Source organism: Cryptomeria japonica, chromosome 10 (assembly GCF_030272615.1).
Source record: "Cryptomeria japonica chromosome 10, Sugi_1.0, whole genome shotgun sequence".
Lineage (NCBI taxonomy): Eukaryota > Viridiplantae > Streptophyta > Pinopsida > Cupressales > Cupressaceae > Cryptomeria > Cryptomeria japonica.
Window position 1 is genome coordinate 135,442,507 of NC_081414.1, and position 18,042 is coordinate 135,460,548.

Genomic DNA, 18,042 nt, shown 5'->3' on the forward strand with positions numbered 1-18,042 from the left:
GTTTACCGATACCAATCAGTGTCATTTCAAATGCTGATAATTATTGTTTTAACCCGATAACAAATCGGTGCATTATTAATGCGATAACTATGATAGTTATCATATGATAACACCGATCTATGTTATCATACGATAACTATCATAGGCATAATTAATGCGGTCTGATAAACACAATCACAACATAAGAAATACGATCATAACATGATCGATGATAGGTTTGTAAATGTTGTTCAAGTGTCGATATATGCAATTCAATACTTGGAATCATGAAATACATATAAAGATGATTATAACAAGTTTATTCAATCAAACTGATTGATCAACATGAAGTCTACCATTTGTTTGTAATTTCATCGATAAGGTAGATGATTGAATGAGACATAAATGAAGTCTCTCATTCAATCATTTATCTGACCAACACTACTTAGTTTCAACACTCCCTCTTAGCTAGGGAAGATAAATGGAGAACTACTTAAAGTTTGAAATAATCATCTAATTATATAGCATCACATTTCTCATGATGACCAATATGTCATATAGTACATGACAAGAGTAAATATCACATCATCTCGTGATAAAGAATGTTTCCTATCTCATGATAGGATGTATTACATGACCTCGTAATACAAAGGATCATATCAGATATGCTCGTGACATGATGGATCACATAACATGTGACACAAGAATATATCACATCATCTCGTGATATAGATATCACATAACACATGATATCAGTATCTCCTAACACGTGATACCTTGGATATAAAATACTTGAGAATATTGAATTCTCTTATATCCAGGTTATGGTATGTGCACTGACATTACGTCACATAATGTCTACCATAACATATCATGGCACATCCATGAGTCAAGATGATATCAAGTTAGCATGATATCAACATTCCAAGATCGTCACCTTATAATGTTCAATACAAGTGTCCATTATCTAAAAGATCGCCACCTTTTAGAAATGTACACAGGGGTTGGAGCTCATAAAGTCATAACTCGACAAAATAAGTTTACACATTAAACATCTCATATGTTAGTACAGATTACAAAGCAAATTACAACTCAATCATATCAAGAACTTTCATGAAGTGTTCAACTTTCACTCTGGATACTGGTTTGGTAAGTATGTTTGTTGTCTGATCTCCTGTCCTGATATACTGCAACTGAATCACATTCCTATCCTCCATATCTCTCACATAGTGATAAGGAATCTCTATGTGTTTGGATCTATCATGAAATACTGGATTCACAGAGAGTTTTATACAACTCTGATTATCACAATGAATTATAGTAGGTTTCAATGGCTCACTGAATAATCCCACAAGCAGTTTCCGGAGCCATACTTCTTCTCTTGCAGCTATGGAAGCTACGATATATTCGGCCTCTGTAGAACTCTGAGCTACTGATAACTGTTTCCTGCTAATCTAAGCTATCATGGCTAAACCCAAACTAGAGCAGCATCCTGAGGTGCTTTTCCTATCAGTCACACTTCCAACCCAATCTGAATCAGTGAACCCATGAAGATCCAAATCAACTTTCTCATACTTGAGGCCATAATTAAGAGTACCTTGAAGGTATCTCATAATATGTTTCACAATCATAAGATGTATCTCCTTAGGATCACACATGAACTAGCTCAAGGCATTTACTGCATAACAAATATCAAGTCTAGTATTGACTAGGTACATTAGGGATCCAATCATCTGCCTGTAGAGAGTAGGATCTACAAACGGGGAATCTGTTGCTGCCTCCTTTAGCTTGTGAAGATTTGTTTCCATGGGAGAAGTCATGGGTCTGCAGTCCATCATGCCAAATTTCTTCAATATGTCTAAGGTGTACTTCCATTGATTAAGCACAATACTATTAGAGTTATGCCAAACTTCCAATCCAAGGAAGTAATGTACAAGGCCTAAATTCTTCATATCAAACTCCTTTTCAAGATCTTTCTTACATTGATCAATAAGGTGATATTCTCCTATAATCAGAAGATCATCAACATACAAGATCAATATCAACATATCACTTTTGATTTGTTTGAAGTATAGATTTGGATCTGCATCATTCTTTGAGAATCCCAATCCCATGAGGTAGCTGTCAGTTCTTTCATACCAGGCCTTGGGGGCTTGTTTCAGTCCATATAGGGCTTTCTTTAATCTGCACACATGTGATTCTGTATTGTGGATCTCAAACCCTTCTGGTTGCTCTAAGTAGACTTCCTCCTCAATTTTCCCATTCAGGAAAGCAGTCTTTACATCCATCTGATGGACTTTTCATCCTTTGGCTGCTGCAATGGCTAGTACTGCTTTGACTGAGGTGTATCTAGCAACTGGAGCGAATGTCTCATCATAGTCTATTCCCTCTTTCTGTGAGAACCCTCTGGCTACAAATCAGGCTTTATGTTTCTCTATGCTACCATTTGCAGCATGTTTGATTTTGAATAGCCACTTGGATGAAACAACAGATTTCGCTTTTGGTCTAGAAACAATTTCCCAAACATCATTGTTTAAGGTGGATTGATATTCCTCTGACATGGCATCTTTCCATACTTAGTGTTTAAGTTCTTCTGATACATTAGAAGGTTCTGATTTGGAGAGATCATTCATTAAGGCTACATAGCTAGTAAATCTTCGAGGCCTCTTACTTTCTCTAAAAGTCCCTGAAGGAGCTGCAAAGTTCTTTGCATCTTCCACTATTTTGTGAACCCAGAGTGGTCTTTTCTTAGGGTTTTCCTAGGGTGGAATCCGAACTTCATTCTCATTCTCTTCTGAATACTCCTTCTGAACCTCAAGAACAAGATCCTCTTCTAGGTCTGAAGATGGAGCATAAGTTTCTAACTCAATAGAGTATCTAGTCCTTTTGAAGGTTATGTCTTCTTCAAATATTACATCTCTACTAAGTTCAATATTACTATGTCTAGGTACAAATACCCTATAGGCTTTAGAAGTTTCACTATACCCAACAAAGATCCCTTTTATTCCAGAAGGTTCTAGTTTTGTTCTTTTCTCTTTGGGTATATGAATATAAACAGGGCATCCGAATATCCTAAAGTGAGTGATATCCGGTTTTATTCCAGTGAAAACTTCTTCAGGGGTTTTGTCTTCAATGTGGGAGTGAGGACATCTATTTTGTATGTATACAACAGTGTTGGAGGCCTCTGCCCAAAGATGAGTTTCTAAATTTTGATCAAGGAGCATGGCTTTAGCTACTTCTACAATAGTTCTATTCTTTCTCTCAGCAACCCCATTTTGTTGGGGGTTGTAAGGAACAGTGAACTCCCTCTTAATCCCAACTTCTTTACAAAATTCCCTAAATATGTCTGAGGTGTATTCCCTCCCATCATCAGTTCTTAGGGTTTTTATATTCTTTCCTAAAGAGTTTTCAGAGAGGGATTTGAATTCCTTAAATCTCTTAAGGATCTCTTCAGATTCTTTACGTTTAAGAAAGTAGATCCAGGTCTTCCTGGAGAAGTCATCAATAAATATTACATAATATAGAAACCCTCCTAATGAAGGTACAAACATGGGCCCACATAGGTCTGAGTGAACTAGTTCTAAGACATTGCTTGTTTTACTATAACTATTCTGAAAGGAACTCTTAGTATTCTTGCCTAGGGCACACCCTTTACATGTACCTGAATGGTATTGTTTTAACTTAGGTAAACCAATGACTAACTTTTCCATTGAAGATAGAGCACGAAATTTTAAATGTCCTAATCTTCTATGCCAAATTTCATTAGAATCTACAATCTCATGAAGTAGAGCTAGGTTGGGTTCAGTACATACCTCATACAAATAGCCTTTCCTATGCCCTATGGTTATAGCCCTTTTGATAGAAGAATTCTTAGGCCATGCCAACACTTTGCTATTCATGAAGGTTATTCTATACCCATCATCTTCAAGTGCAGATATAGAGACTAGGCTCCTCTTGATGCCTGGAACGAAAAGAACTCTGGTGAGTTGGAGAGATATGCCTGACTTCAACTTAATGGTGTAGTTACCAACACCTTTCAATGGATGTGCAGAGTCGTCGCCAATAGTTACTTCTTCATCAATCTCTTCTAACATGGAATCCAATAGTTCTCTATACCCTGTAATGTGTCTTGAAGACCCATTGTCTATGATCAAGGTGTTAGATTTGTTGGATACTTGGTTAGAGAGAGCAGAGTAGAATACATGTTTCTCGGAATCATGCTCTTCCTTATTCTTTTTCACTTTTGCAAATGTAGCTTGTTGTTTAATTCTATCTGGACATCTTGCTGCATAGTGCCCATATTGATCACATCTAAAGCATTGAATATGGGAAACATCTTTCTTAGATGAACCTTTCTCACAGTGGTTCTTCCTCTTCTTGAAGTGTTTCTTCTTGTTTTTCTTGTGGGAGTTCATATTTAGGACATGGAGATCTTCATCTATGTTCTTCTGTTTGATCCCTTTCTTGTTTAGTTTTGACTCTTCTTGAAGACAATCTGATCTTAGCCGGACAAAGTCTGAATATTTATCCCTTACACTAATGCCTTGAACGAATGTTTCCCATATACTAGGCAAATCATCTAGAGCAATAAGTGTTAGCTCTTTGCTTTGGATCTCATATTCAAGTGTTGTCAATTCATCCCTTAGTACTGATATTCTCATAAAGTATGCATTGATTGATTCTTCTTTATTCATACTTATATGAGTAATTTCTCTCTTTAGAACCAAGGTTCTACTTGCATTTTTTATTTCGAATGTGCTTTCAAGTGATTTGAACATATGGTAAGCAGTCTCATGTTTTGTCAGGATTGGCATAATATGATTTCTAACTCCATCGACCATGATCTTCATAGCCTTTTCATTCCCTTCAATCCATGTCAACTTGTCGGGGTCATTTTCTGGTTCTTTGGATTCATCTTTTATAAAAGATTCAACTTTATTTTCTCTTAAGATCATTTTTATTCTGAATTTCCATGCTGAGAAATTATCTCCCCCTTCAAGTCTATCCTCAAATCTAATAGCATTGGCCATGGAGAAATGTGATGTTTATAACCTTTGATTTGAACTTCTCAAATTTGAATGTCTGAGGTTCTTCCTATCGTGTCTCTGATACCATGTAAATGATATTCAAATCTATGTTCAAAATCTAAGGGTTATAGATTTTGTCTCTCTTTTATTTTCTAAGAAGATATATTCAATACTTTACTTGTAGGTATATTCAATATTTTATTGCTATTTATTAATTACAACTTTCTCGTATTGCAAATGGTTGTATATAACATTAATGGATTTTGATGTTTTCAACAGCACTTCATATGGCATATATATATGAGGGAAACTTTGATCAAGGCATGCCTTGACCAGGCATGTCTCTTGGCATGCCCAATCAAGACATGTCTTGATCGTATTAATTAAATGTCGATTCATAACAAACTTGTTTACCGATACCAATCAGTGTCATTTCAAATGCTGATAATTATTGTTTTAACCCAATAACAAATCGGTGGATTATTAATGCGATAACTATGATAGTTATCATATGATAGCATCGATCTGTGTTATCATATGATAACTATCATAGGCATAATTAATGCGATTTGATAAACACGATCACAACATAAAAAATACGATCATAACACAATCAATGATAGGTTTGTAAATGTTGTTCAAGTGTCGATATATGCAATTCGATACATGGAATCATGAAATACATATAAAAATGATTATAACAAGTTTATTCAATCAAACTGATTGATCAACATGAAGTCTACCATTTGTTTGTAATTTCATTGATAAGATAGATGATTGAATGAGAGATAAATGAAATCTCTCATTCAATCATTTATCTGACCAACACTACTTAGTTTCAACAAAGAGGACAAATTCCCAAGCTAAATTCATGATCAACATATATTGCACCAACTCCAAAAAAGATTGTGCCATATAGCTATGCACTATGCATACCCAACACAACTTGTTGCAGAAAAGGTAGATCAAACTCTAGAAATCATATTTGCATAAAACTATTATATGCCAATGTACAAAGTTGTCAAAAAGGGTCATCTTCCACAACAAGCCAAATAATTCACTAAGCAATAGCTAGAAGTTATGGCTTTTCACATACTTGCAAAGAATCTAGCAATAATACTTCCTATATTAATACAAAGATCATTTTAATGGATTGTCATGCTTATGGTAACACGACTATGCAACGCATCGACATTGCAAATAACTACATATGATCTTCACAATATATATTTAACAGTTGATGGCCCATGCACTTCCTTGTGCTCCTCTTCCATGTATTATTATTTATAAGCTAGCATATTTTTCCCTTGGCACCACTTTGCCACTTATGTGCATAAAGCCTTATGGACCTCAACACATCATCCTTTCTAAAAAAAAAATATTGAACTTAATTTGTTTCCTCTTGCCACATCTTTTTCTTTGATTTTATCACCTCACGTAAAGCTTTGAATCAACTTTCAAATATCTATACTAAGTCAAAAATCTTATAAACAAACCAAAAGTTTTGATTCATTTGAAAGAAGTGTTTTGAAAGGGCAAAAATGAACTAAATTCTTTGCATAATGACAACTTCCTTCAATAAATCCAACTCTAAAACACTCGATGAGGAAAAACAAGAAGTAACACTCAAAAAATTTCTAATTAGATACAACTAAGCATCAAATATGCAATGCTTCAATCAACTAATTTGAAGATGAGGAAAATTATCTATCCTAGTCTCATAAAATTGGCTAAGTGCGCGATATTAAATGAAATGTATAGAAAGAAACCCAAGTGACATATCTTTAAACCTACAAGATTAATTATTTTTTGTTTAACTCGTATATTTTCAATGTCCAAATGTGATAGGGAGCTTTCAATTGTGTTGAACTTTGATAGAGCTATATTGTGAGTTCAACATACCAATAATTATAAAGCTATACCTTGTAGAATAGCTCATAAAATAATTAAAATGCACTTCATCAAACTTTTTTTTTGGTCACTTTTAAACACCAAATTATGCTTGAAGTACAAATTATTAGTTCTAACCTAAAAAAAGCAATTTAATTATACTTAAGACCCAAAAATACTTTAAACTAGCACACATATCTTAAATATATTCATTTCAAAACTGTTGAAATATCTATCTATCTTAATAACAACTTGAATATAGATACATCTTTTAAATATATGTGTTTAAAATATCTATCCTAATATAAATAATATTATTTACTATGTTATTAAAATATATAAAATTAATCACTAATTCATTTGCTGTATTGCATAATAATTTCAATAAAAAAATTATTTATATTTTTACTGTTCTATACAGTCTTTAGACTTATAATTATCATATATTTATATGTAACTTACTATTTCTTTACAAATAGATAAATCCATTTATTACTAAAAAGTATTTAAGATATCTAAAATTTTACTTTTACTTTATTTCTATTTAAACATTTTAGATACTATTTAATTGAATAATTATATAATTATAAAGATTTAAAATAAATTATTTATTACACATTTAATATTAAAGAGAGATTTCATACTCTAAGGGAGACTTGGTGCATACCCAATAAATAATAACTTAAAAGTTATCATTAAATTATGTTAAATGACATATTCTTTAAAATCGCTTACATGTTTTTGATATATTAAAATGACATATATGTTAAATATTATTATTAATTACATTAAATTTTACATTTGCATCATTCACTAAGATTCAGATCTTTTGTTGGTGTGATTGGGCTCTGTTCATTACTCAGACAACTTTGATGAACTAATTAGTAATAACTAAGCCAAAAGATGGCATCTAGGTTACATGTCCGCTTATAATGTTGCAATTCACTTTAATAGAGCAGATTTTTTTAATCCAATTGTTTTAATAAAAAATTCTTGCATTTGTAAATATTCACTTCACTCACAAATATGCTATCAAAATTTTGCAACCCTAGAAAGGTTAGTAAAAGAAAACCCACATATAAATACAAACATACCATCAACCTTGAAAATGTAGGAATTTTTAACCTTTATTGAGTAGACTGAAGATATGTAGCAATAATTAACAATGTACATAATTTACAACCACATCAAACTGTAATGTGGAAATATGGCATACAACCAGTGCCTGTTTCTCAACAGTCTTACCCATTCTTCAGAAATACACTCCCTACATAAGAAATTTGTGGTTCCACTTGCCAATTGAATGTGGAAATATGGTATGCAACCAGTGCCTATTTCTCAACAGTCTTACCCATTCTTCAGAAATACACTCTCTACATAAGAAATTTGTGGTTCCACTTGCGAATTGTAATGTGGAAATATGGTACGCAACCAGTGCCTGTTTCTCAAGAGTCTTACCCATCTTCATAAATACACTCTCTATATAAATAAACTTGTGATTTCACTTGTTAAGTGTAATGTAGAAATACTGTATACAACCAGTGCTTGTTTCTCAACGGTCTTGCCCATTCTTCAGGAATAAACTCTCTACAAGACAAATCTGTGGTTTCACTTGTTACCTGTAATTTTTTTTTAATTATTTACTTCTTAAAAATACTAGACAATGGAGCCTTATACCTAACTTCACAATAGGCTATATATCATCTAAATCCATTTGGACATCTGACAGAGGGTGGGTGAGACGCCACTTTGTCCTGGATCTCCCCTTTCTATCATGATATAGTACCTGGAAAATTATACAGAAGGATTGACATGGAATTAGTGACTTGAAGAGAGAAAATTTTATGACTTTAACTTTGTCCTACATCTCCCCTTTCTATCACTTGTTAATTGTAATGTAGGTATAAGACAAGACTTGACATGTCTATGTAATCTTTTCACAATATGGTTTTCTTAGAGAGCCACCGATGCCAAAAAACATGTTGGTAGCTTACCTATATTAACATCGAACTCACTACATGATCAAATGCTTCGCCAACTACATTATATATTATATATTAGCTGATCTTAGTCTGCTGTATCTAAGACTGAGAAGCTATAACACAAATGATAAATTTGACGACCTAAAGCACATAATAGGATCCTATGATGAGAGTGTTTCTTGATCCTTTCATGATTGATTAATATATGTTCATGCCTTGATTGCCAGACACAAGTACATTCCTGACATCAACTGTCCCAATCACAGGGCAGAACTGCATTAAATAATTCTAGACAAAACAGGAACCCATGATCGATTTGTCCATAGGCAATGCATGTTATGGGAAGAATTGGTATCTCATACTGGTTGCCCTGAAATGAATAATACATATATTTATTACAGTGATAACTCACCACTTTCTGGTCATCGCCTCCACTACAAATATACTCGTCATTAGGAGCAACAGCTACCTACAGATCATCAAACAAAACACTCCCACAGATGAGCCAGTTACACATTATATAAACAATAGGCTAAAAGGTTTGTGGCACAAGTAGTAACAACTTACTGTGTTAGCACACCGGGTGTGGCTGATTAAGTGTCTAATACAGGGTTTTCCAAGAGTAACATTCCACATAGCAACACTGCCAAAATCCAGCTTAAATTTTATTCACGAAAACCAATATGTGCACACAAAGCATTTGAAAATACGTCATATTGGAATAGTTCCTCACCTTCCATTACCACTCGCTGTTACCAAAACTGACATGTTATGAAGCCAACGAGCATCATTCACACCTTGATCTCCTTCATCAACATACCTACCCAAAAAGTTAAATAGTCAAAGATTATAAATACAACTGAGACACAATCCGTATACAAGTCACATAATAGCACTACAGCATAACAATATGGAATATCCTATCCTGAGTAATTCTAACAATTTTATACTGACTTGTCAGAACAATATCCCACTGCATGGGTATAGAAACAAGGAAAGGAAGTTGGGGCTTTTTGGGAAATGAGACCAGAAATATTCTCAGCCTCCTTTCACTCAGGCAAGAAAGAAGCTCACTCTGTTTCCTATTCCCCATGAAATAGGATAGCCATCAGCTGTCTCGAAGGTTCTTCACCTCAATTTGTTTTGGTAAATGAACGATTGATTCTAATGGAATGAGAGAGGTCATTACTTACCAATGCTTGATTCATAACTGACAAATTTGATTCAATTTTCCAAACCCTTGTGTATTACTTCATTTCATCTTGGTTAGGAATAATTGTTTCAATTTGACAGCAAGAAGAAAATTTGAATTAATGTAGAAATTCAGACAAGAATCAATTTGAAGTTTTGCTCACTATAAACAACAAAATGTCTGGAATCTAATCTTGGTACTGTCACAGAATTTGACAAGTACTTATGATATTCAACAGGGGTTCTTTGCTTTTGAATGAAACCAACTATTACTCATTCGATGTGCCTGAAAGTCAGTTAAATAAATTATTTGCTTGTAGTTAGTGAGTTAGTAAGAAACTTGTAAGCACTCAGCAAGTTGATAAAAAACTCGAAGCATAGGTACAAATGGAAGACATAACAAAGTCATATAATGGAATCTTGCTAACTCTCTTTGACGATTAAGTTATTTGTGTACCAAATGTTTTTATTGTACCAGACGTGCTCATTTGACAAGAAGTCTTGGTGAATGGGATTGACTGTTTGCGAAGACCATTTTTTGGCAAAGGCATGATGTTAATAGCTACTCCCTTGGTAGGAGCATAGTTGCTGGGGGCAATAAAAAAATTGATAAATGAACACAGAGACATACAGATCAATCATTTCAGGAGAAAGATGACGCCACATTTGCCATGATAGATCAAATTGTGCTAAAATTTCAAAAGGAGAAGCCAAAAAGCAAGCCTGGAAAGTTCTGCATAACCAGTTAAAAAACAACTTCTTAGTCCAGCTTATCATCCACAAGAAAACAATTCCACAACTTTATTATGAACAATAGTGACTTTGCAGCAGATCATTTGACAAGGATACAAGAGAAATACAATTAGCATAGTTCAATAGGTGATGATGCGAGTGAGAACCTGGTGTCTCTTTACCGTGAACAGCTTTGGTACCAAAATTACAAATGTTTGTGAACAATGTAGGAGTATTTTACAGAATCACAGAGCTCAAATTTGATAACTTGAATAGGACAATTCTTTAGAAAGAGCAGAAGCTGATGTTGGAAAGAGTTGAAGATTTCAAACAAGTATTTACCTCAAATATCAATTGCGGCAAGATAGAAGATAAGGTTCAAAGAAGATCTTAAGGTCAATCATCTTATCATTCCCAGATTTGAACCACCAACAATTAAGAGAAACAGACTACATATTTGAAACTTCAAAATTCAAGGGAAGGTAATGAGAATATTGTCTGTAAGACTATAATTAATATGGAAAACTAGGACAAAAGGATGAGATTGTTTCAAAAAGAGTTATGATATGAAGCAAAATAGGCCAATGAGAAATATCATTAGTAGAAACATATCGAATGCCATAGAGATGATACATACACTTGAGGCAACAAAAATGCACAAGATATGAACATGACCATTGAGAATCAAAATGATAGACCAGATAGAAGAAATTGAAATGCTTTTCTCACATTTTAGATGCTATGTAAAATAAAAAGTGATTAGAGTGTTGACTTGAGAGAAATAAGACATGTGGCATTCAATAATGACTGGTTTGAAAAGCTTGACTACAAAGAAATGTTATCTACAACATTGTGTTGGCAAATAACAACTCATATGAAACAGAATACATTGGCATAATTCCTTGAAGGATAAAGAGAGGTTGTGCTGTGATTGTGGTTTCAAAATTTCAACTTGTAAAATAAAATGTGCTGGCATAATTCCTATAAGGAATGGATGGTGTGGAGATGTTGCAAAAGTACATAATATATCGTATGGGCCTAAAGCAAAAGGGCAATTGCTAGTAGTTAGTCATATGACAGAAAAACATGACAATTTTTTGTGGTTGATGTTTACGGGAGAAATTGAATTGATATTGTGTAGTCAGACAAGGTATTTTGTGTACACATAGCTTAGCTCTTAATGCAAAATCCAACAGAGCAGTGATTTGTGTGAAAGTTCTCTATATTTTAACTGCAGCACTGTAGTCCATATCGCAGAAACAGAAATTATTTCTCAGTTATGCTTGTTAAAAATTTAAAATTCTCTTACCCGGGAAGTTGACCAGCGTTTTCTGCAGTGGGCATCTGTTTTCCATGGCTCAGGCAATGCAGAGGTCTCATAGAATGCATTGTGGGATCAGCCACAATTAAAGGTCTTTCCTTTGGCATTGAACCAGGATTCATTGGTATCATCCTTGTATCCCAAACCAAGGTGGCATTTGCTGTACTTGAAGCATGAAAGTAGGTTCCACAACTACTGAAGGACACAGAGGTCACCTGATTACAGAATGACAGAATTTCATGCACAGTCAATTGAAAATCTAATAAAAATGGCTGATGTTATAATGTAGAAGACTTGGAAAATGACTAAGCAGCAATATGATTTAAAATACAGTATTTGAGACGCAAAAGTCACTTGAATATCTCATACAATAAATGACTTCTAATGTACAAAACTTGGGAAACATAAAACCCAAAGGAAAATGCATTTACTTGCTTTGTTTGGTCAGTGCTGTTATTCTTTATTTCGTGATTACAAGGATAAAGGTAAAACAGTAAAAGCAGTCTTTTAGGTCACCACCAAGAAGACACCAATTTGGTGCATGACACCCCCAATGTGGAAGGCCACAAGGTGGCCCTTTTTCCATTTAGCTTACATATTTTGTTCATAGCTGTACATACCCTACACCACACCAAATTCAAACCCTGCCTCGCTTATGGAGTACATATAATTTATTTATTGTAATTATCCTTAATTGACAAATGCCACTGAAAACAAAATGACTATGTAACGCTAATATTTTCCCCCTAGGCTCCAAAGTAACTGATGAAAGTCAAATTGAGTTCATGACATGTATTTCTTATCTATTGGCAACTGCTTCACAAAATTGACCTCTGATATATTATACTTCCAAAACAATCAGACCAAAACAGTAAAAAATTATCGTCATTTCTGCTTGAGTGTTGAAATTTACAATATTTCTCACCTGGATCAGCTCACCCATGATTATTCCACAGAGAACCATTATTTTTGGGGCATCCCAAACCATGTTTTTTCCAAAGAGAAATACACAAATTTTAGGATATCTTCAACAATGTTTTCTTTAGACTAAGCAACAACATTCAAAGCAGCTTCAGCTGCAACATTTCCAGAAAGGAATCCAAAGACATTTGACTCATTTACAATTCACAGATTTAGGGCATTTTCAGCAACAATCCTTGAAATATTTTAAGACACGATTCTGAATGGAATTTCAGCCACGTTTCAAGGCAGCACACAGTACAGCCAGATATCTGAGGGGTTCTTATATTTCCACCTACAGTTTGGGAAAGATATATGATGTGAGCTACCTTATGAACATCTATTGTAGTTTTCACCAGCTTTCCCAACTGAAATCTCCTTATGAATTAAATGAATTCACCATCTGGCTTCCCCAATAAGATGAATAGTCACTGTGTGCTTACCCAACTGCAGAGACTAGAGAATCTGATGAAGCAGATATGTGCTACAAGAGCAGCGAATTGTAAATCAATAATTTTGCATATGCAACCACATATAGTCAAGACTGTTCATGAATAATGAAAAGTCCAATGTTAAGAGTAAGAAAGGCGAAATTCTTTTCCAGCTAAAGAAACCCGCAGTTCAATAACATTTCATCTAGAAGCAAATTTTAAGTGTGGATCTTCAGTGCAGGTTGTCAAAGGAATGAGTATGTGCTAGAGTTCTGAGAAAACCTGAAGAACAAAAAGCTACAATACTCAATTAGTGAGTGTGGCTTTCAGAAAACCCACAGGTCATTCACAGACTGTTGGATATTTCATCATTTCCCCATAGTTAGTTTGTTTAATTTGTTTTAAGCATGTGTAGTTTGTTAGACCAGCTTAGATATTGGTTATTATTTGTTGAACTGTGAGTGCTATTTTAAAGCACACAGTTCACCGTACTTCTGCTATATATTTGGAGATTGTATTGAATTTAATATGAGAAAATATTATGATTAGATTCTCTCTGATATTGTTTCAGAGCAGGGTATGGGCATAATGTCAGCATTTCTAAGATGGGGTGCAGATTCTTTGGAGACCCTTTAGCAATGGGGCATAGGAGTAGGAGTCTCTAAGCAGTTTGTTAAATCTGTTCAAGCTATGTATTACTTGTTTTGTGGATCCATTATTAGCACTTTTATCTCTGTAAAAGGGATTTTGTATTCATGTGATTGGCTTGGCGGTTATTGGCAATTTGTAGCATATCATAGTTGGAGCTTTCTGATTTGTAGCATATTGTTCTGTCTGATGCTTCATTCTAGAGGCATCACATTTTACTTTTGGCTTGACACCTTCCAATCCGTGGCCTAGACGAGGGTGTATCAGACTTACATCAACTAGTCACTACAACTGCTTCGATCCCCCGCCTCTATGAAATATGGTGGCGCGAACTATGGTGATGGTGAGATGAGCTGTGTGCGGGTCTGGAGCATTTGCAGAGGAAGCCCGTGAACCTTTCACAGCCAGTTTTGTGGCCAACACAGTTTACATTCATGGTTTCACCTTATTCTGGGATCACATGGATCAGGGTGCATTAAATCCTTTCATTGGAAGACATCCATTTCGTGGCAGATCTTTATTTGCTTGATCAATCAAAGACAGAGTTGTAAAGGGCGTTGAGTTGTTCGGGGATCTTCTTGACATCAACGCCAAGGTGGAACTCCAGCAGGTGTTGAGTCTTTTGTTTGGTGTTGGGCTAACCGATCAATCCCACACTGATCACGTGTTTGTCTGTGATCCTGTTGTACCTCTGGGTGCAATTGGTTCGAGCCATATATTTGCCAAATTTTTAGATCTGTATTTGTGTTGGCAGTTTTCATTATATGCTGTAGACTCAAATTTGAATTGTATGCTTCATCTTCTTTGAAGACAGTCGCAGTTTTCAGCCCCCTTTGCACACAACGTCCAAGACAGTATCAATGAGCTCCGTGACCTCATTGTAGTTAAAGGTACTTGCACTACCTAAGTGGTGGTATTTCATTGCACGTGTATGGACGATTGTTGTAGCCACACTGGGATTGAATGAAGAATTGGCAGTTCAGCTCTGTGTTTGGATAGTGTTAGGTTCCTATTTTGCAGTATATAGGATTATTTTTTCAGATCTAGTAGATAAGAATTCAAATTTGGAGAAGCCAAGATAATGTTTTGTTGAGTCGTGTCTGGATCTCTGTTTCTCACAAAGGGATCAACGTTGTTTATGGTTGAATGTGATTATTTTCTTATCATGATTCTATTTTACAATGAACGTACTTTAGGCCCCTCTTGTTCACGGTCTTTCAGAATGAAGCTGTCAGATATAGCTGTAATAAAGATTGGGATCACCAACAGAAACGTGAAGACTGCCATGAAGAAGAATCCTTAGAGCGGTAAACTTCCTCAATGGTGTTCACTATTTTTCTTTTAAGTTTTGTGGACAAGATGAATAGTGAGACCTTTAAATTGTGGGTCTATACAAGAAATACAGTATATAGAACTCAGCATTAAGTCTGTGATTTAGGGAGTCAACTTATGAGCCTGATTTTCATATTTGATTTTTACTGTGAGCCTGTATATTTTTTAAATTCCAATTTTTGAAATTTTAAGGGGGGGTCTATTTTGCAACCGACTTTGTCAATATCAGTGATTTTGTAAGCATTTTTTAGTATCAACTCTTGCTGCATAAGACCACCTTATTGTGCTAACAAAATGGCTAGCAGTTCTCCTAAATTTCTTCTTCTCAACTCTCAGCTCCTACGTAGAAATATCTATTCTGCATGGAAAACCAAACTCAAAACTCAAACTCAAGTTTGAAGTTTGGGATGTGGTGAGTGGTACCACAACTAGACATAAGACAGATGTTGATGAGCAAAAGAAATTTGATCAAGCCAACGGAAAGGCTAAATTGATTATTTTGTTTAGTATGTTTGATGAAGTTCAGTCTTTCATCCAAGACTCGTCCACAGCCAAAGATGAATGGGACAAGCTTGATGGTGTATGAGGCGAAGAATCAAAATCAGATCCTAAATTTGCAGAGTCAACTACACAACTTAAAGATGAAGAATAGAGAACAACTGGAATCCTTTCTCAAAAGGATTGCAGAGTTGAGAGCTTCCTTACAAGCATTGGGAGAAAAGACTAAGGATGCAGTTTTGGTGCCTATTGTTCTACGAGCACTACCATCCAAATACAAGGTCTTTGTAACAACTTTGAATGTCACTGAAACGACCCCCACATTTGACAAGCTAGTAAATCTACTCCAGAAAGAAGAATCTATCAGCCAAGAACATGATCAAGATGATCATGCCATGACTACATGTCATAAAGGCAAGAAGCCTATAAAGCAATTTAGTGGGCCTCCCAAATCTGGTCACTCATCCAGACCTGAGAAGAAGTGTCCAATATGTGATAGAGTTGGACATGATGTGAAGAATTGTTGGTACAACTCCTTCAAAAAAGGATCATCCAACAAAACACATCCAAAGAAGCCCTTTCAAGGTGGCAAACTGCAATGGGAGCAGAAGACCAAATAGAAGCAACAAAGCAATGTTGCTAAAGCAGATGATTATCCCGATGAGGAATATGTGCTATCAGCCCACACTTCAGAAGATGGTTCACAATCCACCTCTAAATGGTATGTGGACTCAGGTGCTACAAAGCACGTGACTGGATAGAAGGAATGGTTTCAGACATTGAAATCCCATCACAGTACAATAACTCTTGGAGATGATACCACCCATGACATCAAAGGTATTGGTGACATCTCTTTGAAGTTGGGCATTAATCATTGCATGATTACCAATGTTTTGTATGTGTCGGGACTTACCAAAAATCTCCTTTTTGCTCATAAATTTCTTGACCACAACCTTAGGATTGAGTTTCATAGCAATCGGGATAAAAAGATTTGTCTTATCAAAGATAAATCTAAAAATGAAAGGATTGTTGACAGTGCTACTGAGATTGGCAAAATGTTTAGGCTTGATACAACTACTAATAATCAAGCCTTAGTGACTAAGGACATTGATCTTGCTCTGCTCTGGCATTGTAGATTTGGTCATTTGAGCACTAGTTACTTGCTAAAACTCAATCAGAAAAGCATTGTGAAAGGGTTTCCGTCACTTGAGAAGTCAAGTGCTATTTGTTCTAGCCGTATTGCTAGAAAACAACATAGAGCACCATTCTATCCAAGTGCACATCGTGCCAATCAACCCTTGCAATTGGTGCATACCAATCTATGCAGCCCTGTGACACCTACTCCTAAAGGATACAGGTACTTTCAACTTTTGTTGATGATCATACAAGGAAAATGTGGGTAAATTGCTTGCAGCGTAAAGATGAAGCTCTTTCCTATTTCATAGAATTTCACACTCAGGTGGAGAAAGATACGAATCACTGTATTCATGCCTTCACCTTAGATCGAGGGGGGAATACACCAGTGCAGAATTCTTCACGTACTTGAAGGAAAATGGAATTCAACGTAAATTGATTGTTGCATACACACCTCAGCAAAATGGAGTTGTTGAACGAAGAAATCGCATCATTGTGGAAATGGTCTGAAGTATGTTGAAAGATTCTCAACTAGACCATGCATATTGGGTTGAAGCTGTACACATTGCAGTTTATCTTTTGAATCATGCACCAACCAAGGCCCTTGATGGCATCACACCAAAAGAAGCGTGGACAGGGGTAAAACCTTCTATCTCTTATCTTCGCGTATTTAGATGCACTACATATATGCACATTCCTAAACAAAAAAGGAAGAAGCTAGATGAGAAATCATTGCAATGTATTCCTCTTGGATATAGTACTGAATCTAAGGCATATCACCTTATGGAACCTAATACAAAGAAGATATATATTAGTAGGGATGTAATTTTTGATAGTCAATCAACACCGACCAATGTTACAAAACCTTTATCAAAGTGGTATACTAGTACCATTCAAGATGCAAAGCTAGATGGAGT

General features: G+C 35.2%; 1 protein-coding gene across 1 annotated transcript in view; it reads right to left on the reverse strand.

The window, feature by feature from the left end:
* Positions 1 to 7,994: 7,994 nt before the first annotated feature.
* The window catches only part of LOC131027167 (uncharacterized), a 171,667-nt gene continuing 161,619 nt past the window's right edge, over positions 7,995 to 18,042 (reverse strand). The window contains exons 17-21 of the mRNA XM_057957167.2: positions 12,111 to 12,337; positions 9,612 to 9,698; positions 9,446 to 9,521; positions 9,291 to 9,347; positions 7,995 to 8,682 (exon numbers count right to left, since the gene is read on the reverse strand). Coding sequence (XP_057813150.2) covers positions 8,590 to 8,682; positions 9,291 to 9,347; positions 9,446 to 9,521; positions 9,612 to 9,698; positions 12,111 to 12,337 — 540 coding nt within the window. The 3' untranslated portion in view covers positions 7,995 to 8,589. The remainder of the gene's footprint in view (positions 8,683 to 9,290; positions 9,348 to 9,445; positions 9,522 to 9,611; positions 9,699 to 12,110; positions 12,338 to 18,042) is intronic.